Source organism: Ursus arctos, unplaced genomic scaffold (assembly GCF_023065955.2).
Source record: "Ursus arctos isolate Adak ecotype North America unplaced genomic scaffold, UrsArc2.0 scaffold_8, whole genome shotgun sequence".
NCBI classification, from domain to species: domain Eukaryota; kingdom Metazoa; phylum Chordata; class Mammalia; order Carnivora; family Ursidae; genus Ursus; species Ursus arctos.
Window position 1 is genome coordinate 74,376,748 of NW_026623100.1, and position 26,961 is coordinate 74,403,708.

General features: G+C 40.8%; 1 protein-coding gene across 2 annotated transcripts in view; it reads left to right on the top strand.

Moving 5' to 3' along the window:
• The window catches only part of NBAS (NBAS subunit of NRZ tethering complex), a 341,603-nt gene that overhangs the window by 200,753 nt on the left and 113,889 nt on the right, over window positions 1-26,961 (top strand). For both annotated transcript variants that reach the window (XM_044390391.3, XM_026519115.4), the window contains 5 exons: window positions 9,264-9,428; window positions 12,699-12,812; window positions 13,370-13,493; window positions 23,902-23,978; window positions 24,358-24,495. In XM_044390391.3, the coding sequence (XP_044246326.3) occupies window positions 9,264-9,428; window positions 12,699-12,812; window positions 13,370-13,493; window positions 23,902-23,978; window positions 24,358-24,495 (618 nt within the window). The remainder of the gene's footprint in view (window positions 1-9,263; window positions 9,429-12,698; window positions 12,813-13,369; window positions 13,494-23,901; window positions 23,979-24,357; window positions 24,496-26,961) is intronic.

Here is a 26,961-nt window from a genome sequence, read left to right on the forward strand (position 1 = left end):
ATTCCCAAATGATTGCACCCATTATTATGACTTTAAATACCAACTTTGTGCAGATGATTCCCGCTTCTAGCTCGAGCCCTATCTTCTGAGTTCCAGGCTTGTGTACGGCTGCCAACCTAATATCTGTACTTAGCTTTCTTACAGACATCCGTCTCAATTTGGCTTTCCTCAGCATACTCCAGTCATATTGGCCTTCTTACCATTCTTGAAACTTGCCCATCAAGTTCTCCCTATGGGTCTTTGTACTTGGCTGTGTTCTGCCTGCAGTGTTCTTCTCCCACATATCCAGATGACTTGTCCTCGCTTCCTCTGGGTCTCTGCTCACATGTCTCCTCAGTGAGAGCTTCCCTGCTTTCTGCATACACAGTTCTACACCACTGTGTTTTTCTTCCTAGCTCTTATCCTTTCATTGATCTGATATACTTCTCTGACATGCTTTCTATTTATTTTTTGCTTATCTCCTCTTGGAATGTAAGGGGAGATCTTTGTGGCAGGAGCAATGTTTTGTTCACTGCTATTTTCAGTATGTAGAACAGTATCTGTCCTTGTTATACTTAATGTAAAAAAATTTGTTGAGTATGTGAATAAAATTAATGAGGAAGGTTAAGATGTAGATATGATGGGTGGGGATAAATTCTCTTATAAGGGGAGGAATATTTGAATGGGGTCCAGTTTGATAAGTTCTCAGTTCATTGGTGAAATAAAGCAAATTTCCTATTTGCCTTTCTTTCCTAATGTACGATGAGTTCTTTGAGAGCAGGGACAATATCTTAATCATCATGGTAACTCTCTTGCCTAGCCCTGGGTCTTAAAAATAGTAAGCATGCCAGAAGTATGTGTTCAGTAAATTTATTTTGTGGATGCATTTAGAACTGCAAATCATTTATCAGAAGTGATTTAAAAATTGGGCATGGTAAAAGAAAATAAAAATATACTTCATATACCTCTGTTTTTCCTAAATACAGACCTTAGTCTTAGTCCAAGAATGCTAGGAGATTCAAGAAGGGTTTGAGTCCCAAGGCCTCTGACATCATGTGTCAAATTTGGTGTATGTGTGTGCATTCTATTTTGGGAGAATAGTCCTGGAGAAAGGATTACAGCTTTCATCAGAATTGTATAGGGGTTCATGACTCGCAAAGGTGAAAACATCTAAATTGTAGCCCAGCCTGTTAATTAGCAGGTGAATTAAAGGAGAGTCAGACTTTATGGTGAGTGACTTATTCCATGGGGCATTTTTCTACTGCTTCTGCTGACGGGTATTTCTACGAGTAGCATCACCAGTAATAAAGATTGCATTCTTAATATTTTGAGTTTAGGGTGAAATTTACTGTAAGTGTTAGGTACAGGGAAGAGCTTTGGATCATCTAAAGATCTGTTGGAGGAGAAGGGATAGTGGATGAGTTCAGTCTGAGTGCTCTTTGTAATCCTTACCTAGTTTATGTGTACCACCAACTCAGTTTATAGTGGACAACCAGATTTCTCAGAAATTAACCCATGTGTTATCGGCCACCAGAGAAAGCAACTCCAAAATAGATTATTCATTATAGTACTCCATCAGCAAGAATTGTTTCTGTAAGCCAAGGTTGACATGGGGGGTATTCTTGTCCTTATGAACCTGATCGGTGATGGTGTCTATTGTAGAATCTATTGTATGTGTGTGCAAAATAGAATGCACACACATACACCAAATTTGTTACAATAAGTTAACCTTTGAGCTATGTAACACACTTGAGATTAATGAGATTTCATGTTAAATTTTATGCTGGGAGTTGTTGATTTGGTTTGGGGGATTAATCTATTTCTGCTGTTACACATTCTAAATTAATTAGCAGTATGCAACTATGAATATAAAAAGTGCCAGTAGTACTCATTTGAGGAGTAAAATTTTGCCTAACCTCTTTTTTCTTTCCCCATTACATGTAGTTGAAAGAAAACTATTTTCCTCATTAATTACTGTAGTTACAGTATAATCTTGGTAGACTGTCCCTAAGTTCAGTGCTTCTTCTGTGGTCCAAATGAGCCCTTTATTTTACTTTATCTTTTGTAATTCTCATTAGGGGACTCTCTCACAATCCTTTTATCTTGTACATTTCTGAGCATATGAATTTCATTTATCTTCTAAAACAAACTTTTAAGTTTTATAAAGTATCTTCAATTTCCTATCTTGAGTTGGCTATCCATTTGAACTAGAAGTAGAGTTTTAGGTTCATTTTATGGAATGGAATAATTGATTTATAGCCTGTACTTTTTGGTATCTTTCAATTGACTTGATTTTCCTTTCAGTGAGGTGGCATTGTATGTAAGTGCCATATTTCTTACCTTGTTTATATTTTTAATTCTATACTTGGATTAGTTGATGACATTCAAATCATTCAATATACCCTCTCGATTAAGGAGATTCTAAAGATGAACAAGATTTGAAAATGTGGCATGAAATCTTATTTGAATAACATTTAGCTACTGTAGGTGCAATGTATTAGGCTTTAGAAAATGAATCCTCAAATAGTTAGAGAGGCAGTAAAACCAGACTTCTCGTATATATCTACGGATACAAACTACAGGTTAGGGATTTTCACATACTTTGAGGATATAGTAATAAATAAACATAGTCCCTACCCTAGAAAAACTACTGTCTAGTTGGGTAGACAGACCAAAAAAATCAAAATATCAATATATTATGGTAAGTGCATTAGAAGGATGCATCTAATGCTACAGGTGCGTAGGAGAGGGGGTAGTACACTGTCGTAACAGGATTTTACTTACAGCAAAAATATTACCTGTCAAGGAAAATATGGAAGAGCATCTTGGTGACCTTGGAGTAGGCAGTGATTTCTTAGATATACAAAAAACGCTAATTATAAAGTCAAAACACTGATAGATTGGAGTAATTTAAAATTTAAGAACTTCTATTAATCAAAAGACAACATTAAAACAATAAAAAGATAATCTGCCAAATATTCACAATTTATACCTTTAATAAGGGATGTGTTTCCAGAATATATAAAGAATTACAAGTGAATAAGAAAAACAGATAACCGACAGAAGAACGGCAAAACACTTGAACAGACACTTCACAAAAGAAGATGCTCAAATGGCCAATATATACATAAAAAAATTATTCAATTTCATTAGTCATTAGGGAGATACAAATTGAAACCACAGAGAGGTACTATTACATGCTCGCTGGTACTGCTAAAAGGAAAAAGACATGTAATACCAAGTGTTGACATGGATGTGGAGTGACCGGATCTGTTGTAATTGCTTATTAGAGTATCAGTTGGTATAACCATTTTAGAAAATGTTTGGCACTATTTACCAAGTCTGGACAGATGCATACTGTATGTCTAAGTAATCCTTATTCCCAGAAATGCATATGTTCACCAAAAGATAATTATTAGCATGTTCAGGGCCACACCGTTGGTGTTAGCTCCGAACTGCAGAGTATCCAAGTGCTCATCAAAGAAAAAAGGTTAAGTTCTGATATGTCCACACCATACAATACTGTTACATTAACAATGTAACAGCATTGCACTAATAGTGAGTTGGATAATCTTCAACTACTTGCAAGAGTATGAATGAATTTATGTTGGATGATAGAGATCAGAACCAAAAGAGGACATAATTCCATTCGTATAAAGTAAAAGAATAGGCAAAACTAATTTATGCTGCCAGAAGTCAGAATAGCATTTATCTTGGCCATGGGAGTGGCTGGAAGTGACCAGGAAAGCAGCATCTGGGATGCTGGTGTGGTCTGTTACTAAGTACTGATTACCTGCGTGTGTTACAACTTCTCAAACTGTACACTTATGTGTACACGTTTTTTAATATATCGCATCTTTGAAAGATCTCTAAGCCTGGATTAAAGACAGGAAGAGAGAATGTATATCGGCAGTATTGTCTTTGTATCATGGAACTGTGAATACGTACCATCTTTTTTCCCCCTCAACTTTTGATTTTTTCAAGCCATCTTTAATGAGGTTTTAGTTTTACAACAGAGAAGAATAAATGACCTTAAATGTGTGTGTGTGTGTGTGTGTGTGTGTGTGTGGGTGGGTGTGGTATGTCAGAACCCTATGAAGAACAAGTGGGCACACATTTTGATAGCCAGACCTGGTCAAGAAGAGAGGAAACACCCTTAGGCCAGTTGCCTGTGGGCAGCATATTCCGCTTACTGGATCTGCAGTTTACTTTTCCATCATACGCCATTCTCCTACCTACTCTGCCGTGTTACTGTAGAACTTAGGAATGACCATAGGAAGCACCTGCCCGGTACCTGACACGTAGCATGCGCTTAGCAGATGGTAGCCATTATGTTTCTTATATAGTACAAACGGGACTTCTACTAGACATTGGTCTTGGGGGAAAAACGTGTCTAGATCTTTCTTATTCTTCTCTGTGGACCTGGTCCTCTGTACATTCTTCCTCAGTAACTTGCGTTGCTCATTTTTACCCCCACTGCATCCAGCCTTGCTCAACTGACATTGAATGTTTGTGTTCCTGACTTTTCTTCTGTTCTTGTCTTCTTTTTCTCAGCTCTTCACTAAGACCCACCTGGTGACCATGTACTTTATTTCTTAGAAAGTTGGATTTCTCTGCTTATCTGACTTATCTCAGGCCCTTTTCACTTTTAGAAGGATTAGAACTAAAAACATTTACACTTAATGTATGCATTCAGGTAGACAGAACACCATATGGTAACCTCATACCAACCTCCTAACCGGATTCTTGTGCCTGGCATAATATTGTTAAAACACAAATCTCATTATGCGACTCCCTTTGTTTAGAGTCCGTCAGCGGCTTCCCATCTGTCAGGGCGGAGTGGAGGCGCTCTGGGCTGGTCAGCGGGGCTCTTGCTCCAGTCCCTCTCCTTCCTCCATCCTGCTGTTCTGCCCCTTGCCCTTGTGTGTCAGCGTCCGCACCCTCTCTGACTTGCTCAAGATTCCTCCAGTTGGCCGTGTTGTTCCATTTCATGCTCTTGTGTTTGTGTAAGTCTGCCCGAAACTCTCTCTGTCATTCTTCCTTTGGAGCCCCTGTCATCTTTCCTGCTGGAATATTACCTTCTCTGTGAAGCTTTCTGTGGTCGTGCCTCCAGGCAGAGGAAGTATGACCTCTCTTCATGTTCCCATGGTGCTTTACGTGCACCTCTGCTCGAGAAGCTGATACTGCTTTGCAGTGACGTGTCTGCATCTCTGCCTCCCGCCCTAGTTTCAGAGCACCTTGAGAGCACAGACTTTGTCTTACTTGTCTTTATCACCTCATTGCCTGGTATTGTACATGACACTGAGTTAAAAGTCACTCCGTAACTGCCGAGTAAATGAAAGAATTCTCATTTGTTTCTGGGTTGTTTTTTTTCCGGTTTTTAAGTAATTCAAAAATATAGCTAATAAATTGAGATGCTTACTATATATTTTACATATGTTTATATATATACACACGCACACACGTCTATATCTACATGTCTATATCTGTATAAAAAGAGAGAATGTATACTTCAGATTCCTTCCAAGCTTTATTTCTGGCAAAGAACTATTTTTGGCAGTGTTATTCATAGAGGGACACGTAGAGCTGTTTCCACTCTGTGCACAGTTATTAGGGGGGAAAACTCAGAAGCTGAGTGAAGCCGAGTGTACAGGATCTCCAGAGCTTTCAGTAGCTCAGAGAGGGGTGCTGAGGCCGGACGTGGTGGGTCACGTGCACAATGACCAGCGGTCTGGTGGGAAAAGGCCCTGCTCCATAAATGCAGGTTGGGAACTGGAGGTAACATTGCCAGTGTGCACCATCAGGAGCTCTTGGCTGGGGTTGTGGCCTTCTAGAAAAGAGGGGCCTCTGGAGTGCAGGAGGTGGAATCAGCTTGTTTTCTTCTGTTGCTTTCAGTCAGATATGATGAAGCAGCTGTCTGTGGTACCAAAATGGAGAGTAAATCAGCCTCCACCACCATCTCCTCACACAGTGAAGAAATTAAGGAAGGAAAAGAATTGTAGTAATGCTACCATTAAAACTATTTGTGTTTTTTTGTGTTCCCTTCCAGTTTTTGTGCCCAGTCACCTATGAAGCACTTTGTGCAGTCCTGGCACATAGCAAGCTGTCGTCATGATTACACTTGAAGGGAGAATTCTATTTTTCCTACATAGGACTTTCTTCCTTGTCCTTTCAGAAGTGTTGGATAGGGGTGCCTGGGTATCGCAGTCATTAAGCATCTGCCTTCGGCTCAGGGCCTGATCCCAGGGTCCTGGGATCGAGGCCCACATCGGGCTCCTCCTCTGGGAGCCTGCTTCTTCCTCTCCCACTCCCCCTGCTTGTGTTCCCTCTCTCGCTGGCTGTCTCTGTCAAATAAATAAATAAAATCTTAAAAAAAAAAGTGTTAGATAATGAACTAAACCCCAAACAATTATTTTTAGCGTGGTTGCCCTTATGAGTATAGAAGCAACTTAACGTGATTTTTTCCTTATTAACGTCCCTTTTTTACGTTGTTGTTTTTGTAATCAAATTATAATGATTGCACTGAGTGGGTAGTTTATACTTTTCCCAATGGCCAAAAAGCCCATAGGAAGCATGATTTTTTTTTTTTTTTAAAGATTTTATTTATTTATGTGACAGAGAGACAGCCAGCGAGAGAAGGAACACAGCAGGGGAGTGGGAGAGGAAGAAGCAGGCTCCCAGCGGAGGAGCCCGATGTGGGACTCAATCCCGGAACGCCGGGATCACGCCCTGAGCCGAAGGCAGACGCTTAACAACTGCGCTACCCAGGCGCCCCAGGAAGCATGATTTTTTTAAACTTTTTTTAAAAAATTAGATATATTTGACATTAAGGTATACAGCTTATTGATTTGATTTTTTTTTTTTTTTTTTTTAAGTAGACTTCATACCCAGTGTGGAGCACAACACGGGGCTGGAACTCATAACCTTGAGATCAAGACCTGAGCTAAGATCAAGAGTGGGATGCTCAGGGGCGCCTGGGTGGCGCAGTCGTTAAAGCGTCTGCCTTCGGCTCAGGGCGTGATCCCGGCATAGCGGGATCGAGTCCCACGTCGGGCTTCTTCGCTATGAGCCTGCTTCTTCCTCTCCCACTCCCCCTGCTGTGTTCCCTCTCTTGCTGGCTGTCTCTCTGTCACATAAATAAATAAAATCTTTAAAAAAAAAAAAAAAAAAAGAGTGGGATGCTCAACCCACTGAGCCACCCAGGGGCCCCTGATTTGATACATTTCTTTTGTAATATGGTTACCATTGTAGCTTAGCTAACACCATTACTATGTCACATAATTGTCATTTTTTCTAGTGTTGGGACACAATTTTTTTTTTCGTGTTAAAAGCATAGTTTAGAAAATCTTACGAGAAACCTTAAAAACTGGACAGATTATAAGTATTAGTTAGTATAGCTTAAATTCATTTACTTTTGCAAGTAAGAGTAAAGTTCACAATGGTTTTCTAGAAGCTAAGTATCCTAACATGATGTTATTTGTTTTCTTTTGCTGCTATAACATATTACCACAAATCTGGCTACTTAAAAACAGTGCAAATTGATTATCTTTTCATTCCCATGGGATAGAAATCTGGCAGACTTGGGTGGGTCTCTCCTTAGTCACACATGGCCAAAGTCATGGTGCCGACAGTGCCCTGCTGTTTTCCGGAGCTTCTAAAGGAGGATCTGTTCCCATGCTCATTCATGTTGTTGACAGAATTCAATTCCTTGTGGTTATAGGACTGAGGTCCCCATTGCCTTGCTGGTTGTCACTTGGGGACTGTTCTCAGCTTCTAGATGCCACTCACTTCCTGTGGCTTGTGGCCTCTTCCTCTGTCTTCAGAGCCAGTGATGATGGGTTGAGTCCCCTCGTGCCTCAGGTCTTTCTTGCCTGTGCCCCATGGCATGTCCCAGACACCCTCTCTCTGATCCCAGCTGGGAAAGGTTCTCTGTTTATAAGCTTGTGTGACTAGGTTAGTCCCACTCCAATAATTTAGATAATCTCTTCATTTCAAAGTGTGTGTCCTTAATCATATTTGCAAAGTCCCTTTGCCATGCAATGCAGTATATTCCCAGGTTCCAGGACATGGACATCTTTGGGGGCCCATAATTCTATTTACCATGTAGGGCAGCTGTCAGGTTGGTCTACAACAGTGCATTTGTATCTTGAGTATTTTTGATATGTGATGTCCTGGCAATTACTGAACGATTACATAATTTATGTTTTTTATTACTTTTATAATGCATGAATAAGTGATGTGATGTGGACCTAAATAGCCAAACTAAGCTCCCCTATCAGTATCAGGAAGGCTATTGAAATAGAGGGAGTAGGCCTTACCTTCACTTTCATTTAAATGGGAAACTTAAGAAAAAAATAAGTGGAGGTAGATAAACACTAAACCAAGAAGTTTGTTTTTGCAGAACAAGTAGTGTTTTTTTTTATCAAAAGCAGATGTGGTTGTTGTCGTTTCTATTTAAAATAATGTTAATGCATTAGCATTTTTCTCCACATGGAATCTCTCAGTCGAGTAAATGGAGAGTCAGAATTTAAGCTGATTGCTTCAAGATTGGCAGGAGGTTTCATGTTATAAACCTTTTATTTATTTATTTTTTTTAAAGATTTTATTTATTTATTTGACAGAGATAGAAACAGCCAGCGAGAGAGGGAACACAAGCAGGGGAGTGGGAGAGGAAGAAGCAGGCTCATAGCGGAGGAGCCTGATGTGGGGCTCGATCCCATAACGCCGGGATCACACCCTGAGCTGAAGGCAGACGCTTAACCGCTGTGCCACCCAGGCGCCCCCATGTTATAAACCTTTTAAACACTATTAATCATCCACTTGTTTAGATGAAAAACAAAATACCTTTCAGCATTTATAGATGGGTCCTCCCAACCCTCTGCCTTTGTCTGGCTCACAGTAGCATTGTTGAAATGAATCATTTATTTCATCTTTAACCTAAATAATAAATATTTTCAAATGTCTAAGAAATAAACATGAATTTCTCATTGGCAGGATATTAGATCGGTAAAAAAGAACCCATTATTTGCTTCATAAATGTCTCTGAAGGGGATTATTTGACTAATGCACGATGATGGTTTTTCCTTTACCAAATTTCTTCTGTAAATGATCCAAGAAGGTACAATATGCCAGTAATGCTTTGTTTCACATTTTTTTTTTGTTGCTGGCAGCGATGGATTTTTAAATTTGTCTTCATGTCTGAGAAGTGCGAGTCATCTCATTATCACTCTCTGTTCTTCTGACAATGTGCGTTTTCTGCTCTTGCCGTTTTCTGTTTTAACTAGGGCGAAGTCAGTGTTCCTGGCAGCAACTCCGACCTCTTGCACTGGAGCACCGCTGCCACCATGAAGGTCCTGTCCAGCACCACGACCACCACCAAGGCCATGCTGCAGGCCGTCAGTGACGGGCAGTGGTGGAAGAAGTCCTTGGCATACCTCCGGCCGCTTCACGTAAGCAACGCCTCTGTCTTTTTAAAATCTGTGGTGTGGCTTCTGTCAACGCATTAGCACTGCGTCTCAGTTGTTTCCATGTTGTGAACAGCTTTATCTTCTCTAGATTATTAAATAATCTCATAAGAAATCGAGGCCTCCCATCAGATAGGGGAAGAGTCGTTTATCTTATAGAATGTAACCTGCCCCCACAGGGTGCTTGCAAAAGACATTGATCTGTATCAGTGAGGTGTGGTTTGATTTGATGTCAGAATGAAAATTTAGTGGGATGAAAAGGAAAATGATTTCATCGGTGATCACTTGTTTTTGCTGTATTTCTATGGGCCAGTAGTCCAGGAAAAGCACTGGAAGCTGGTGTGGGGGCTAAGGTTATTGGGGCTAAGGTTATTGGGTTAGAACAATAATACCACATACTGTGGGGCTTAAATAACCTCAGGGTTCTAGAGGCTGGGAAGTCCGAGATCGAAGCTCTGGTAGGTTTAGTGTCTTGTGGGGTCTGCTTGCTATGTTCTCACATGGTGGGAGGGGCGAGGGAGCTCTGCAGTCTCTTGCTTAGGGGGCTAGTCCCATTCCCTAGGGCTCCAACCTCATGACCCGATCACCTCCCAAAGGCCCCCAACTCTTATTTTTTTAAAATGTATTTATTTACTTTTAATTGAAGTGTAGTTGACATGAAATGTTACATTAATTGCAAGTGCACAACATAATGATTTCACAGCTCTATACATTATGCCGTACTCACCACAAGTGTAGCTACCATCTGTCATTATATAACACTATTACAGTACCCTTGACTGTGTTCCCCATACCGTCATACCCATGACTTACTCATTCCATAGTTGAAAGCCTGTACCTCCCACTCCTCTTCACTCACTTTGCTTATTCTCCACCCCCTTCCCTCTGGCAGTCATCAGTTCTCTTATTTGTGGGTCTGCTTATGCTTTTTTGTTTGCTCATTTGTTTTTTAGATTCTACATATAAGTGAAATCATATATTTGTCTGTCTTTGACTTATTTCCCTTAGTGTAATACCATCTAAATCCATTCGTGTTGTTGCAAATGACAAGATCTCGTTCTTTTTTATGGCAGAGTAATATTCCATCGTGTATATATACCCAAAGGCCCCACCTCTTAATACCATCATGTTTTGGAGGCTTAGAATTTCAACATGTGAATTTTAGCAGATGACACAAACATTCAGTTTTTAGTAGGTGCTTTGGGTAAAGAGAACAACATAACAGATTCCTTTACCCATTCTGGAAATAGAGGTCGGGACAAGTGGTAGAACGATTGCATGTGCTTTCTGTGACCAGTGAACCTGTTGTTCCCCTGCTGTTTTCCCTGCTCTCTCACACTGCAGTCCTTGGTCTCATTGGAAAGCATAGAGGAAAAAGGAACATGCTTGTTTATAAGTTCACCCCAAACACTCAGTGGGTGTATCGTTCATTTCATTCATGCTTCAAATACTCCTCAGGCGTTTTCTGAGTGCCAAAGCCTGTACTAGTGATTGGGAGCAGAGCTGGGCAACCCTTCACGTGCGGAGCCTGTATTTCAGTGGGGGAGACAAACCCACCGATGAAATATTTGTGTAATAATGTAACAGTGGGTGGTCGTGAGGACTATGAGGATAACTTCAAGGTAAGGGGAGAGTGATTGATATTGGGGGGTGAAGGTCTGACTTAGATCGGAAGGTAGGTAGCTCAGGAGTCACTCGAGCAGAACAAGTACAGAGCCCTGTTTGAAGGAAGGTGCTTGACCTCTTTGTAGAACAGAAGGGAGGCTTCTGTAGTATGAACAGAGCAAACAGCGGGAAGAATGATAGGAGATGAGATCAAGGAGGTGGTGAAGAGGCCAACATCTGAAGCCTTGTATAGACTGTGATGAGGACCACAGGTTTTATCCTGAGTAGACGGAACGCCATTGGAGAATGCAGACGATGCGGTTGTGTGATCCAGCTTCACTTTTCCTAAGATCTTCTCAGTGTTGTGTGGAGAGCTGGCAGTGTGAGTTACAGCAGGGGCGAAGAAGTCTCTGGTCTGGTGCTCCAGGGGGGAGGTGGTGGCGGGGTGGACCAGGGCAGCTGTGAAGGAAGTGGGAGATGTATTTCGCCAGGTCCCTGCAGATGGTCTGGATGTCGGACATGCAGGAAAGAGGGGAAGCAAGGGTGATGTTAGCTGAGATGGTTGGGTAACTGTCGATACCGCAGACTGAGATGGTGTGTGTTTGACTTGGGGATACGTCTGCATGTCTCTTCTCATTGTATCACATTGGGTATGATTATGGCTAGTTTCCTGACTTGTGTCTTGGACTTTTTGAGGGTATGTGCCTCAGATGAAGTGTGTAACGCCGTGCCTGATGCCAGATCGTTTTTGTTAAGTGTCAGTTGTCGTTCTTGTCATCGTTTGCAGCAGTGCCTTCACGGTTTCCCGAGGCTGTGGTTGGCATCAAGTGAGGGCTCTGTAAACTCGGAGGAATGGGTGACTGTGATTTACTTGGCTCTTCCAGTGGGGAGTTTTACGATCTGAAGAAGGTCAACCCGAAGACGATGAACTACTAGGGATCTGAAAGCACTTGCCAATGAGGACAGCCGCTGACAGGTCTTGAAGGCAGTTGTGGGGTGGCAGGGATGAGGCAAGGGGTGCACTTCCATCTTGCCTCCAGCTGGTAGGGTTTCAGCAGGTGAGGTCCCAAGTGAGCCTGGAAGCAGGGTGGGGTCTGCCAAGGCTGTCCGCATAGACAGGCCCCTCGTAGTGGAAGAAAGGCATAGAAGCTGGTAGGACGCATGAAGTAGATCTTGGTTGGAGTGAAGAATTAGCCTTTAATGTTGATTGACGTTGAAGAACTTTAAATGTTATTTTGCATAGTTTAGACTTGATATTGTGGCCTGTTGGTCTTGTTCAGAGCTACTAAAGGTGTGTTGAGCAGGGGAGCAATGTGTACAAAATGATGTTTTAGGAAGGTTACTCTGACTGTAGGATAGAAAACTTGCCATGCGCTTAACATTGATTGCTTCTTTGTTTTTGACGCATTGATGTCAGAGTGACCAGGAAAATCAGAAGGCACTGCCGGCTGAGGTTGAAGTGCTGCTTTTAGAATGTGGGTGCCATTCTTACCCGCTCTGCTGGGCATCTGTGTCATGCTGACACACACTCTGTAGATCCCACAGTGCACGTGGATCCATTTCTCCTGAAATAACCCTTTCCTCTCCTCTCCCCATCTGTCCCCAGCACTCTTTCCTTTTATCCACTGTTCTTCACTTTCTTCTATTTAGGGGCAAGAATTTGGTGGTGCTTATCAAATTGGAGCCATAGCCAATGAAGATCTAGAAAAACAAGGCTGTCATCCTTTCTATGAATCTGTCCTCTCTGATCCCTTTGTCACAGAGGTAAGGACAGTACGCCTAAGAACACAGATTCAACTGTCCTGCTGTTTTGGACATTTTAGTATAAACAAAAGTTAAAATGTTCCTGAAAATGTACTTCTTTAGCTTTGTTCTTACTCATGTTATTCACTGGTTTTATGTTACTTTTTTAAAAAATATATATATTTTTAAAGATTTATTTTATTTATTTATTTTAGAGAGAGGGACCGAGTGGGGGAAGGGGGAGCGGGAGAGAGAGAATCTCAAGCAAGAGTCCCTGCTGAGTGCAGAGCCTGATGCTGGGCTAGATCTCACAACCTGGAGATCATGACCTGAGCTGAAATCAAGAGTCGGATGCTTAACTGACCGAGCCATCTAGGCGACCTGGTTTTATGTGACTTGTATATATTATAACATGTTATGAAATTAAAATCTATTTCAAGTTGTACATAAAATAATATGCTTTAGTAAGTGAGAAGTTATAATTTGAATCAAAAGGTATAAAATCCTATGATTCTGTTCTATAAATATCTTCAAAGAAAAAAGGCACCTACTAAACGGCTGTAACTGCTTCTGTCTAGTCTGCAGTGACCTATGACCCCCACCTGCACGTTCCAGTGGAAAGCTTTGCAGAGGTATTGCTAAGAACTGGAAAACTGGCCGAGACTAAAACTGAAGGGGAAGAGGTATTTCCAACAACAGAAGGTATGAAAGAAGGTTCTAGTTCCCTGACAGTGTGTAACTCCTGTTAGGGGAACCATAAATGAAAAACTACGGGTGAATGGGAGTGGGGAAAAACAGTAATAAATTTTCATAATTCTGAATAGCTTAACTTGACACCATCATGCATTTATTTAAAACAGTTATTTGAGTACCTTCTGTTTTCTGGATACTTACTAATATTGAGGATTTAAAAGGATAAGTATGATGTAATTGAAGTGATTCTTATAGGTATTTCTGTTTTTATGTGTTAATTAAGAACTCTTAAGTATTCACTTCACAGAATGTAGATGTATATTTCATATTAAGGATTTTCTGCACGGCCACATGTCTTTCCGTGTAGAATTTTTTGGAAAGAATTAAATGTATGTTAGTTCACCAAAGACACCTTTCCATTTGTACATTTTTTTCTCCTTAGTCTCCTTACTTCTTTTTAAGGTTCCAGCATAATTTCCTTGACTGTTTTTATTCAGTTCCCTCTCTCTCTGCTCTGTCATCAGTGAATACCTCATGATTTAAAGGCTGCTGGAGCTCCAGCTATCTCTCTATATTCCAGGCATCAATAAGGAGAAAAGAGGAAGGCAGGCAAAACAGCCTCCTTTGTACTCTTATTCACACCTTCCTCTTAGATATTTCTGACTATCTGTCACTGCCAGTAAACCTGGATGATGTCTTAATTGAGCACATTGCTGTGTGGAATAAAATTTGGGGAAAATGTATATGGGGAATAGAATTTCCATTTTCTCAGAAACCTGATCCTATCACTCATTTTTGGATAATCCATCTTTCTTTCTTTTTTTAAATAATATTTTTTATGTCTGTTAGTCACCATACAGTACATCCCTAGCTTTTGATGTAAAGTTCGATGATTCATTAGTTGCGTATAACACCCAGTGCACCATGCAATACGTGCCCTCCTTACTACCCATCACCATTCTATCCCAGTCCCCCACCCCCCTCCCCTCTGAAGCCCTCAGTTTGTTTCCCACGATAATCCTTCTTTCAATCGGTATTTATATATAGTTGGGAAGAGTGGAAGCAAATACATTTTTCTGTCCACTGTGCAGGCCTCTTGAATACCAGAGGTTTTTACTAAGTATACAATTTTCCTTCAGTTCTGAGATGCATGGTTTTTTACCTTTATTTCTGAAATCAGGGTCTCTCACAGTTGATGAGTACATTATTTTTTCTTCTCCAAAAAGCTATTATTAAATTCATGGCACACCTTACAGATAATGCTGAATATAGTTGAAGAGCATAGTTGCATTGCTGTTCACCCTTTTAGTTATTCTTTATTACTTCTTTTCTTTTTTTAATTATCTCTTAAGTATTTTTTTTCAATTCCATAGACATTTATTTGTAGCCAACGTTTACTTTGTCTACAGTGAGAGAAGCCCTATGTCAACTGCTGTTAGTACAGTAACTTACTTAATAACAGACCACCGGGTATTTACCCTCAGCCATATTTTAGAAACAAAGAACCATGTCTCAGAGACATGACATCATTGTGGTGGTTGTTGCTGTTTTCATTACAAAGCCAGTGGTTGGTTGAACTTAATTCAGATTCAGCTTTGTCTGATTATGGCAGTGAGTTTTAGCCGTCTCTGCAAGGCGCAGTGCTAGACCCTGAATCAGTAAAAGGAGTAATAGCAACAAACAGAAACATGCCCATGTTGTTGTTTAGTTTGGTATTTGCTATTCAAAACTTGTCAGCCTGTTGAAGATAGCATTTTTGCAACGTGGACTTTGTGCTGAGGAGGAGAAATTGTCCTGAAGAGAAAAACACCTCAAAATGGAATTATGGTTTATTCCCCTTTCACTTGACCACACATGACATTTTCATACTGACAGTAAAGTTCTGCAGGTAACAGAGAAATAGGAGGCGTCCTCTGTCACCCATTTGTTCTTCAAACCTGCTTCTGGATAAGTTATCTTTAATTATTTGCTTATGGACCAGACTATGATGGATTATTGAGACGGTTTGCACGGATAGACTGTAAGACCTTAAGAAAATAGTGGGTTGGGTGTGGAAGCGTATCACCCACTGATTGGCATAATGACTGAAATCATAACCAAGAAGTTTGGAAACGTTGATTCACACAATGTATCTATTACTTAGCTTGCAGCGTACAGATGTGTGAGTGTGAGCACCTCTTACACAAAAGGCCTGCTTCACACAAAGGCAAGATAATGGCGTCACATTGTAAAGGTCCCAGAGATGGGTGGCTTCTTGGAGCAGACCCTCTCAAACTGACTTCTCAGTTGATGAAGACTTCTGCTATTTTCCAGAGCTGTTTTGTTGGAGAAACTAAAGGCCCTTGTGAGGCAAGGATTTCTGGGATACTAGGCCTCCCCTTTACGTAGGGTCTTTAGGTACTCGACCGTCTCTGCTACCGTTGGTAACTAAATGATGAGGCATCCAGATGATCGTGAAACATGAAGCAAATGGGTGTTTTCCAGGAGCTATTGGAGTAGGGGAAACATACCTGATGATGGATCAGGGGATCCCCGTCCAGTCCTTCGTTGTTCACTGAAGGAATGATCTTTGTGTACTTGGCACTGTCCTCGTACTTGGAATGTAAAGTTAAAGAAGACATGGTCCTATCTTCAGAGGGCTTACTGCTGGGGTGAGGAGACAGGCAAATTTGTGTATGATAAGGGCTGTTACAGTCCAACACAAGAGGCACTGGGATTACGGACATGGGACAGCAGAGTGGAAAGAGTGTTTGAAGAGGCTTCCTGGAGCTGGTGATACTTGACCTGGGTTTTGAATGATGAACAAGGGCAATGTAGATAACAAGAGGGGGGTGGGTAGGAATCGAGAGGGAGGTGGGCTGGGAGAGGGAGAAGGGGCATATTTGGAAAAGAGGGAATAAAATTCACAGAAGCAAAGGTGGCAAACATCACAGTTTTTCTAGGGATTTATTCTGCTACCTGGGAAGAGGAGTATCTGTGGGCAACCAGTGAAGAAACAAGGCAACACGAGGCTGGGAAAGAGATGCGAGGCCTTGCGTGCAAAGTTAAAAATTTTAAACGAACCTTCCACTGAAAGCTGTAGGGGTTTCAGGCAGAAGAGTATTACTCAGTTTTTCTTTACCCCGTTATCTGTAAAATGGGCGCAGCAGCTTGTAGGTTCTTTCCCTGGCCTGTTGCTCACCAGTGGTGGTGGTGGGCCCCTCTTGGGCGCCGTTTCACAGACCGGTCCCCGGCCTGCATTAACATTCTTGGAGTCCTCATGTGCTGTAGCCGATCCAGTTATCATATCCCCTTGTTTCCAAGGCTGCCTGCTGTCATTCTCCATTCTTGTTTCACATTAGAACCCCTTAGGGAATTTTTAAGAAGTACTGAAGCCTGGGATCCACTATAGACCATGTATTTCAGAACCTCTAGAGTGTTTTGTATTTTTTAGAGTTCCTAAAGCAATTCAGTTGTAAAGCCGTGGTTCGGACGCTTTGGAAGTTTCACTGGACATTGCTAACATCTCCCCACCCATCAGGTCTATTCTTCAGACTGACACACTTGCTTTCTGAGCCTCTCACCTGACAGTCTGGAGAAAGCCATCTGTACCTTTGATGTCTGTGTCTGGGCTCTTCCGCCTGAGGGTCAAGCCCTGAGTGTCCGGTCTATCTCTAACACGTTGATAGGCCTGCTCGGGTTTTGTGTATGGCAGGTGCAGAATCAGGGTCTCTGCACGCTGAAGAGAGTGAGCGCGTCGCGCGCATCACAGTTGCTGGCACAGGAATGGAGGCTGTGCGCCGGGTGAAGCTGAATCCTGAGTCCCAGGGGCGTATGTGCTCTTTTATGTGTCTGTGAGATTGTAGCGGGACTGCAGGTGTTTCCTTTCAGTCCTGGTGTTTCTTCGAATTGTCTTTTCTGACACTCAGATTTTAATACACTACCAAGGGAAAGAATCCAAGTCCATTAAAGCATTAAAATTTTTTTCCGTTTTTGTTGAGTGGGGAAAAGCTTTCAGAACCCTTGTGAATATTAAAAGTGGAATTTTTGTTTAAAATATAGAGGTGATTTGGGGGCGCCTGGGTGGCACAGCGGTTAAGCGTCTGCCTTCGGCTCAGGGTGTGATCCCGGCGTTATGGGATCGAGCCCCACATCAGGCTCCTCTGCTATGAGCCTGCTTCTTCCTCTCCCACTCCCCCTGCTTGTGTTCCCCCTCTCGCTGGCTGTCTCTATCTCTGTCGAATAAATAAATAAAATCTTTAAAAAAAAACAAAATATAGAGGTGATTTTAATAATATTCCTTTAATTTACATTTGGGGTTATAATTTATGATGCAGGTTCATAAATCCTGTCACATTAGATATCTCTTGATAATGCTAATGTATCTGAAATATATAGATATCTTTGGCTACTTTGTAGTATCAATATTTGTCAGGAACTCAGCAGAATTGAAGAGTGATATAGGTTAAATGATCCAAATGAAAAGTAAAAATACGACTTCTGGCTTTGGTTCACAAGTAGGTCATAATACAAATTAAATTTCCCAACATGATCTGACTTTCCAGAATTTTTTAATAAAGTTGATGAAAAGGTTTTTATGGAGGCTAGCTGAAGAAAATTGATCATTATTTATTTAGCTAAATGAATGATTTAATGGCTAATGATTTCCAAATCAATAATATGGGCAGCTTTCCTAGTGAATTTAGTTCTGGAATTATGTTTATCATAGAGTGTTTTCCAGAGGCACTGAGTTTGCACAGAATTAGTGCTTGGGGGCGTAGGCATAGACTTCATCCGATTTTGGCTGTCTACCTTGTTTAGAAAATGCACTATATTCGAGGTTTGAGAACCAGCATTGCAAATTAAATTCCTACACACTGATAAGTAAATGTAGAGTAGGCTTTTTTTGGTTTGTTTTTCACATACCTTAACGTTAATGTAAAATCACTGTGACTCCATCTGTGGCAAGTGTGACATCTGGTGAATCCCAGTGAGACTCCAAGGGATCCATCTACTTCACATTCTCCCTGATAATTTTGTCAAATGTTGCTTCAATGGTTTGCATATTCAAAGACTAGGAAACTTCCTGTATTTAGGGTTTGATTTCAACTTTGTAAGAACCCTTGAGTCTCAGTGCTTCCTAGAAGGTTTTGGTGCCCAGGGGCATGACCTCGTGTAACCCTAATTACCTCCCAAAGGCCCTGTCTCCACATTAGCCACACTGGGGGTCAGGGCTTCAAACAAATAAATTTTGGGGGAGCACAAACATTTAGTTCATAACATCATCTTGACAGATTAGCCTCCTCTCCCAGTTTCGGTGATTTATGTCAGCTTTCCAAGCCTGTGTAAAAGCAACAAGGTAATACTGTCTGACCCTTTGTGGGGTTTTTGTGACACTTAAGAGCTCATTCATGCAAAGCATTTTTCTGCTGTCTGGTTGGCCAGAGCAGATATTTTAAAAATGGTAGGTATTTTCGTTTTATAATTATTATTGTTGTTCTGTAAAGCAATGCCATGAACACAGTGCGGAGAGTTTGCACATACGTCATTTGAGCGTCAGACTTATTTGGCTGGTGTATAGGATATGGATGATATCAGTTAAAACCACAAATTAATATTGGCTCATATTTACAGAGACCTTAAGTTCCAAACAGAATTTAATTTTCATTCTTTATGAAATGAGAAACCATTGAAGAGGGGTGTGTGTGTGTGTGTTTTAAGCTGTCGATACATTATTACACTCGTGCTTGATTAAAATTAATAGAAAAGTAGTATGAAGGTGCTGTTTTAGAATGGATTGGAAGGAGGAAGACGGAAGGCATCAAGTATGGTTGGAAGGTTGTTGAGTCCAACTTTTAAACTCGAGTGTGTGGCTGTGAAAGTAGCAAGTGTAGGAAGGGGGTCTTTGGAAATGAGTCAGCTTGCTTGGTTGGCTGATGGTTGGGAACAGAGAAGAGGGTGAAGTCCAAGATGACTCTGGGATTTTATGTTTTGCTAGTGGGAAGAATAGTGCACCATTGTCAGAAATATGAACTATACTGGGTAAAGAATTAGTAATGTGGTGGAATATTTGAGTGTCAGTGTCCCAACAAGCAGTTGGTAATGCAGGTCTTGTGAAATGGGTGAGGACTCTAGAGGTAAAAGTTGGGGAAGTACACTGAAGTATCGGCTGAGTTCTCCTGGGAAGAACGTGTGAAGTGGGACTGACAGAGAGTTATGAAATAATCTAACAGAATTCCCACGTTCAGCAGTTGAGGAGAAGAGGGTCTGGTGACACAGACACAGAGGAGGGTCATTTGAGAGAGCTGCTGGGGATGGGACCCTGAAGCCGCGGAGGGACCACGTGGCAGTGCCTCGTACTTTGGTGAGCCCTGAGAGAAAGTGGAAAGGAGAGGATTATTGAGTTTCTTAGAACGGAGAGCTCTCAAGGGAGCATTTTTTTCCCAAGACTGTGTGATTTACTTATGTGTTGGCCCAGGACCAATGGAAAAGGACTTTCTCTGATTCTAAATCCCCTTTGTTGATTGAGGAAAATGACTCTTCTTCCACAGAGAGGTTGTGAGGAATAACTAGTTCAAGTAAGTGTTGAGGGCTCCGTGAGAAGCAGCTGAGTAATAACGAGGATGGTCAAAGACGTACATCAGCTAATCGGGTGTGACTGTGTAAGTCTGCTGTCGTCTTCCTACTGCAGTTAGTCTACACGCCTAAACGCAGTAGCTAATTTATTAATAACTATGATTTATATAAAATGGAACTAAGCACCTCTGTTACCACCATGGCAGTCACTAATGGAAGAACCTATTATCTGTCATTTGGGGGGAAATCAAAAAGTGTCCTACATGAAGAAATGAAGAAAATGATTTGTTTCCTCAAGTCTGTAGTTTATAGAGTGGGGGAAGGAACTTTCTAGGTGCTTTCTATATGCTAAAGAGATGATATGCACTTTACTTCATTTAATCCTAGTTTACATGTGAGGAAAATTAAGGCTTTGATCTAAAATCCAAAATGCTTTGAAAACCAAAAGAACTTCTTGTAACTTGTTTGGCATCAAAATCTGAACTAAGCCGACATGAGGTTATTTAAGTCTTTGCTTTATCTTGTTTAGTATGAGCATTCAAATGTTTTATAGCAGAAATATTAACGTCTTTGATTACTGAGTGTTCTCAGACTGGCTGAAGGCATCATATAATATGTGATATACTTACAGTATAACTTCCTGAAAGTCTTAAAACATTCTGAATTCTGGGACACAAAGTCATGCAGTAAACGGTGGGTCTCAGTTTTGATCCCAGAACTTTCTCTTTCTGAAGATGGTTTCCTTCTCACTGTATCATTCTGCCTCATTTTATAGTTTATAAATGCTGTTTTAGTTGTTCTAAAATGTACCTGGGATTTTGGTTTTATTTAGGTAGGGCAAGACAGCAAGAAGTGGAATGATTGTCAGGAAGGAAGAAGTTTATATTCATACATCCCTAGTAACGGGAGGCAGGGCAGGCCACACAGCTGCAGGGGAAGAGGCATTTGGGTCAGTCCGGAGTCAGGGGTAGAGGCAAAACCTTTATTGTGCTTTCCATAGGAATGAATAGGGGAGGGACTGTAGGTAAACTTGAGAAAGCCTAAAATAGATGGTTTGAATTAATTTTGTAAGACTCCAAGCTAGAGAGTTGACTCTCATTGTCCACTACCCTGGGGTGATTAGGGTGGAAGAATGTAAAAGCCAGTGAGAAAAGGTGGTTCATAGTATTGGCTCTGAATTGGTTGGTTTACCTATCAAAGGTGTGCTCACAGGCAACTTGTTTTCTATCTTGAGGAATTGTCCGGCTCTGGAAGGGCAGTCTTCCAGGTTTATCAAGACCCCCAAAATGTCACAGCATCATAAAATACAGAAAAAAAAAAGATAAACACTTTCGTATGTATGAAATAAAATCTATGTGGATATTATTCACTTAAAGCAAACATTTGTCACTTGGTAAAAGTAACAATGATGATTCTTTAGACTTCTGTCTGACGGTGATTCTTGTCACACTTTGAGCTTATGAAAATTAGCTATTTTCTCTTTCCTGCTGTATTAAGTTTTGTATTTAATTATATATGTTCAAGAAATGCTAGCGATCATCTTGTCAGTTGTTTCTATGAAATAATATAACTGTTTTAAAAATAAACCTACTGGAATTTAGGTTTTCAAATGAAGATCCTCCCCTTGAAAGATATTTCCTGGGGACTATGCATTTATTTCAATTATCAGTTACTGTTCTTTTTCCTTGTTTTAGTTTGTTGTGGGTTGTTTTTGTTTTGGAATTTCCTTCAGGGTGTGTATCAGTCATTGGACCATCCTCTGGAGTGTTTTCATCTCTTGAGGGTGCTTTGGTTTTGGGATACAGACAAATGCACCTTAAACGGGGTGAAAGATTAAGTCAATTGTATGATTTAAAAAAACCCAGATCTGACTGGAAGGGAATCAGTAACGGGACTGATGTTCCAGCAGGGCTCAGATCGGCCCCAGCCACAGCTCTGAGAGGTATGGTCCTTCGGTGCTAGAGCAGAGCCACACGCCTGCAGCGAAGGCTCCTGAACTTTGAGGAGACAGGGCTAATATTGATGAGTGGGTTCACATACGCTTATTTGAAAATTGGCTTCCTTGCGTGAAGAAGGGAAGTATCTGAAAACAAAATGGGGCTGGGAACAACAACGACAAAAAACCTAGGTGAGATTGCAGTTGCAGTTCACTTTATAAGAAACCATGTAAGAAGAAAATTAACAGGGAAGAATTATTAATATGTGAAACTATTGGATTTTTTTTTCCCTCCAAAATATGGGTCCTGAAGGACTGTTAGGCAGGTATCCAAATGGAAGAATGTATAAGGCAGATAGAAGTCAAGTGTCAGCCCTGGGGTTTTGTGTATGTGTGTGTTTGTACAGTATGCAATTTCTACACACTAAGTAAGTCTTCTATCGTCCAGAGTGTTCTGCAGATTAAGCTTACAAGTTTCTTCTTGGTTTGTGTTCTGGTGTCCAGAATATGTAGCTAACCCCTCGTCCTTCAGTTTTGATTGTGTTCTAGAACACATTCACTTCTTTGCTCTCATTTGTACAAAATTTGATTTGAGCCCTTTGCATTGTAGTTTTTATTTATTTGGAGACTTTTTCTTGTTCTAGTGTCTTTGTCCCAAAGGACAGAGACTCTGATTCTTATTAGTGCAATGTCTGGTTCAGAGAAGGTTCTCACAGATACAGAATGAAGGAATGAATTTGCAGATGGGCCTTGAAATTAGAAAACCTCTCTGAAATAGTACCATTCCTTAGAAGTCCTGAGGCTGACCGTGGTCCAACTTGGTTCATAAGGTTTAGAGAAACCAGAGGATATGAGTATTTAAAGAACCAATATTTTCTGTGTAAGGCACAGTGGAGAAAGCGCAGTTTTTCCCCCATGGGTATCCACGGGAGATTTTGAATTCTAAGTCAGATTTTGACAGTTGTAGGTAGTTCCTTACCCAACCACCATCTCATTGCCCAGACTGCCAGCTAAGCCCAGATTATATAAATGACTTAAATTTTAGTTCAAGTAAAACACAATTAGGAAAGTAAATCTTCTGGAAAAAAAAATTATATGGTGTATTTCCAAAGTCAAATATCATTTACTTTGGATTATTCACATTCTGTTCTCCTTCATTAGTGCAGATCATGAGAGTCTGTGTTCTTTAAAAATAAAGGATTTACACCGTGATTACATACGACTACCTGGTATCTGTCACTAAGACCCTAAATGAATGGAATAGTTCCATATTAATGCAAACTGTATATAAACACAGACTTTGCTGGCAGTGTGCTCTCTTGTATTAGAGCCATGACATTGATAGGTCATTGCTTATGTAAAAAATTTTGTGGAAAAGTTGTTAATAGTTGGGATATTTTAAGATATTATATAATCAAGGCAAGGGTTTTTTTGTGGAGTGTGATGAAGAGGGATGTTCTTGGAAGCAACAAAACCATCCTTATTGTAGTAATCAAAAGATTTATCCTAAATTTGCACTCACAGCTGTTTTGTTGCTTTGATCTTTAGTGCTCATATGCTTATTTTCCATATTAAGCTCTCAGTGATGTACATAATTTTATAGCATGGCCTGGATCTTTAAAACCAAAAGATTAGCTCTCTGATCTATTTGCACTTAGACTTTGTACCTGCACTAACAGAATTTTCCCCTGTTTAAAAACATAACAAACAGCACAGTTTGTCTGAGTTAAGGCAAGGTTACTATTTAATAACATAGTTTCCTGTGATCTGTATTTGGGTGGTGTTAAGAGACATTTGTAAAGGGTATTAGAGTCCTCTGAAGCTAATTATCTGTTGATTTCATACAGCCTAAAAACATGGCGCTGAGTAACTGTGAAGTCATATAGATCCTCAAGTAAAATGATGCATTTTTTTCCCTGCCTCCAGTTCTCTTGCAGCTGGCAAGTGATGCTTTACCAAATGACATGACCTTGGCCCTTGCTTATCTCCTTGCCTTACCGCAGGTAAGTTTCCCCTCACCAAGAGAGGACTTCGTGAATAAACAAAAAACCTACACTGGAGATTTTTCACCCATTAATTGTTCATTATGGGTTTCGGTTCCTTCTGATTGCTCTTATGTGCTGGAAGGACTGTGGTGCCAGTATTCAGAGAGCAGATGCTACAATTTCGGCTGAAGTGTTAATTTCAAAATCTTTTACACGCGTAGGATCTGCCTTTACAGTGTCTTCTGAGTTTTAACGTAGCCCTTTTAAAGTTGAGCTTGAGATGATGTGGTAGAAACTTTGAACCAAAATTCTACAGTGATGACCAGAAATGTAATAGTTTATGATGATTTCGTTAATTTCCTCTCCCCTGAGTTCATTCTGTCATGTTCCTTTCTAGGTGTTAGATGCTAACAAGTGCTTTGAAAAGCAGGCCCACTCTGCTTTATCGCTGCAGCTGGCCGCATATTATTACAGCCTCCAGATCTACGCCCGCTTGGCTCCATGTTTCAGGGACAAGTGCCATCCTCTTTACAGGGTGAGTCCTCATGGTTTCCACTTGATTAACAAGCAGAGGTAAAGCTTCTCTAAAACAGTTAAAACACGTGTTTACCTCTTTGGAGGGACCGACCTGCTTTGTATCCAGAATGCATTCCCGGTGCCTAACAACCCTTGCCTTTCCTGTGGTGGACGTGGTTGCTTTTCCAGGCATCAGTAAGAGGTAGTTTCCAGTGTTTATTGTGAATGCTGATTATTCCCACAACTTTGCTGTCTTTTATATTATTTTGCAAAGTTCTTAGGACAGGTTAAAGTAGGAGGAGAGGAGAAATGGAGAATTGGCTTTTTAATTCACTGGCCAAAAGGAAGATGGCTCCAATTTAGGACAATAGGCAGTGCGGTTCTTGAGCACTGCTGTACTTTGATTTCTTTTAAAACCAGAAATGCAAGAGTAGTAGCTGGACAGATGAAATGTTGAAACATGCTATGCCCACTTGCCACCAAGCTCCAGACAGCTTTGATATAACTTTATTGCTGATTTCTAAGCAAAATGCCTAAGCGTGGCCTCAAGTTACATGTGCCATCTTTTGTGGACACAGAAGTGTGACAGATGCCACTAGGAAATCCGAGTTTACCTGTATATACCAGTTTTAATTATCAGCCTTGGGAAATTATCTTTTTTTTTTTTTTCTGGAGAATTTTAAGAGAATTTTCACTTTAAGTGTTGATAAGCAAATAGATCAGACTTTCACATCCACTATGGGTACAGATAAAAGGTTCAGATTGTATTGAGGCAGGATTCTTTCTCCCGGGACTTCAGAGTACACTGTAAAAAAGTAATTTCACAATCTAAGTGTGAACGAAAGTTCTAGCTATCTCAGCCGTCCAAAATATAGCTAAGTACATGAAAACATTCCATTTGTGGCAAAAATCTGTGGCTTTCATTCATCACTTTTTCTTTAAAAAGAGTAAGGGTGGTGGGGGCTGGGGGAACCCTCTACAACACAGGTTAATCTCCCAGGGGCTTACTGGTAGACGTGGATTGTCCTCTGGCATAGTTTGATCATGCTGACATTTGGCCAAGAAAGGAATGTTTTCTTCCTTTATTCCAGTTAATAAAAGATGTTAATTATTTTGGGGATTCTGAATTTATTTTTTTGTTTTTGATAGCTGCTGCCGCTTTGTGCAGTTACTTTATTCCATGCTCTAGTAATTTTCCTTTGTTCTGTTTTTTTATCTCAGGTATGTTTTTATATGAAATAAGAAATTGACCTACTGTGCTGTAAATTGAGGGAAAGAAGTGATTATATAGGTGGAAATGTGGCAGGTTTCCTTCTGGAACAGCGTACTTAATGGCTTTCTTACATTCAGTCAGATGGCTGGCAAAGAATGTTCAGGGCATGTTTGCTGGAGTCTGCTTCTGAATACCCTATCTTTCATGAGTGCTGTGTATGTACCCAAGTAACCGCTTACTCGAAAACTCCAAATATGTTGAAACACATTGAAGCTTTACTTCACTCAAAAGCATTGTGCCTTGTTATAAACACAAGTCAGTCATGTCCTCAGAATGTGCTTGACTGAGATTTCTAAGTAGATACCGTGGGAATGGGATCCACCTCTTTTGTTCACACATCTGTGGTCTCTGTTAAGATCACATTGTGGGCCTAGCACTGTGCTCCACTTGCCATGAATACAGAGGATTGAAAGGCCAGTTGGCTGGGCACCTCGTGTGTGCCATGGACTCTGACCAAGCGTTAAGATGAAAAGACGGATGTGGCTGCCTGAACCCACCACTTACTATAAATGCATAGAAGACAGTTGCGTACTTGGGGATTGGAGTGGCTGCCCAAAAGAACTGTAGACCCATGTGGCCCAGACCCCACATCCATCCTTTCAGGGCCAAAGAGCTTGCTGCAGAGCCACATTGTGGCCCCATCTTCAGCTTCATTTCTTCACAACCTTAAGTAAAGTAGTCCTCTTAAAGGAAAATTCTAGTACAGCATATATTTTTCCTGTTTTCCCCGGTAGTAAATTATTTTGTACCAAAAGTTAAAAGTCCCAAATCATGTACTGTTTATGAGAGAGGTAAGTTAGGAGAACACCATTACATTCCATCCCAACTTTATATCTGAAAATCCTTTTCCTTCTTCGGGTGCTGCAGTCACTCCATAAGGAACCCCATTTAAAATTTCCACAACTCAACCATGGGAGAGACAAAGTAGAACATTGAAAGCTAAGGGTTAGAAGTACAGGTGCTTCCATCTTGGCTTCTTCTGTGTTCCCAGCAGTTGTTTGCACTTAGTAGAAGTGTGAGCATTTTATTTCCAGGTCCTGTATTTTGTATATTGAGTGCCTCATGTGAAGAACCTAGAGCTTGGCATTCAGTAAGAATAGTAAGACTTGATTCCTGTCCCTTTTTAGCTTTAACCCCAGTTTCAATTTCTGTTTCTTCCTTCCATCTTGTGTCACCCTACTATCACGGCCCTTCAACTCTTGGTCTTGTTCC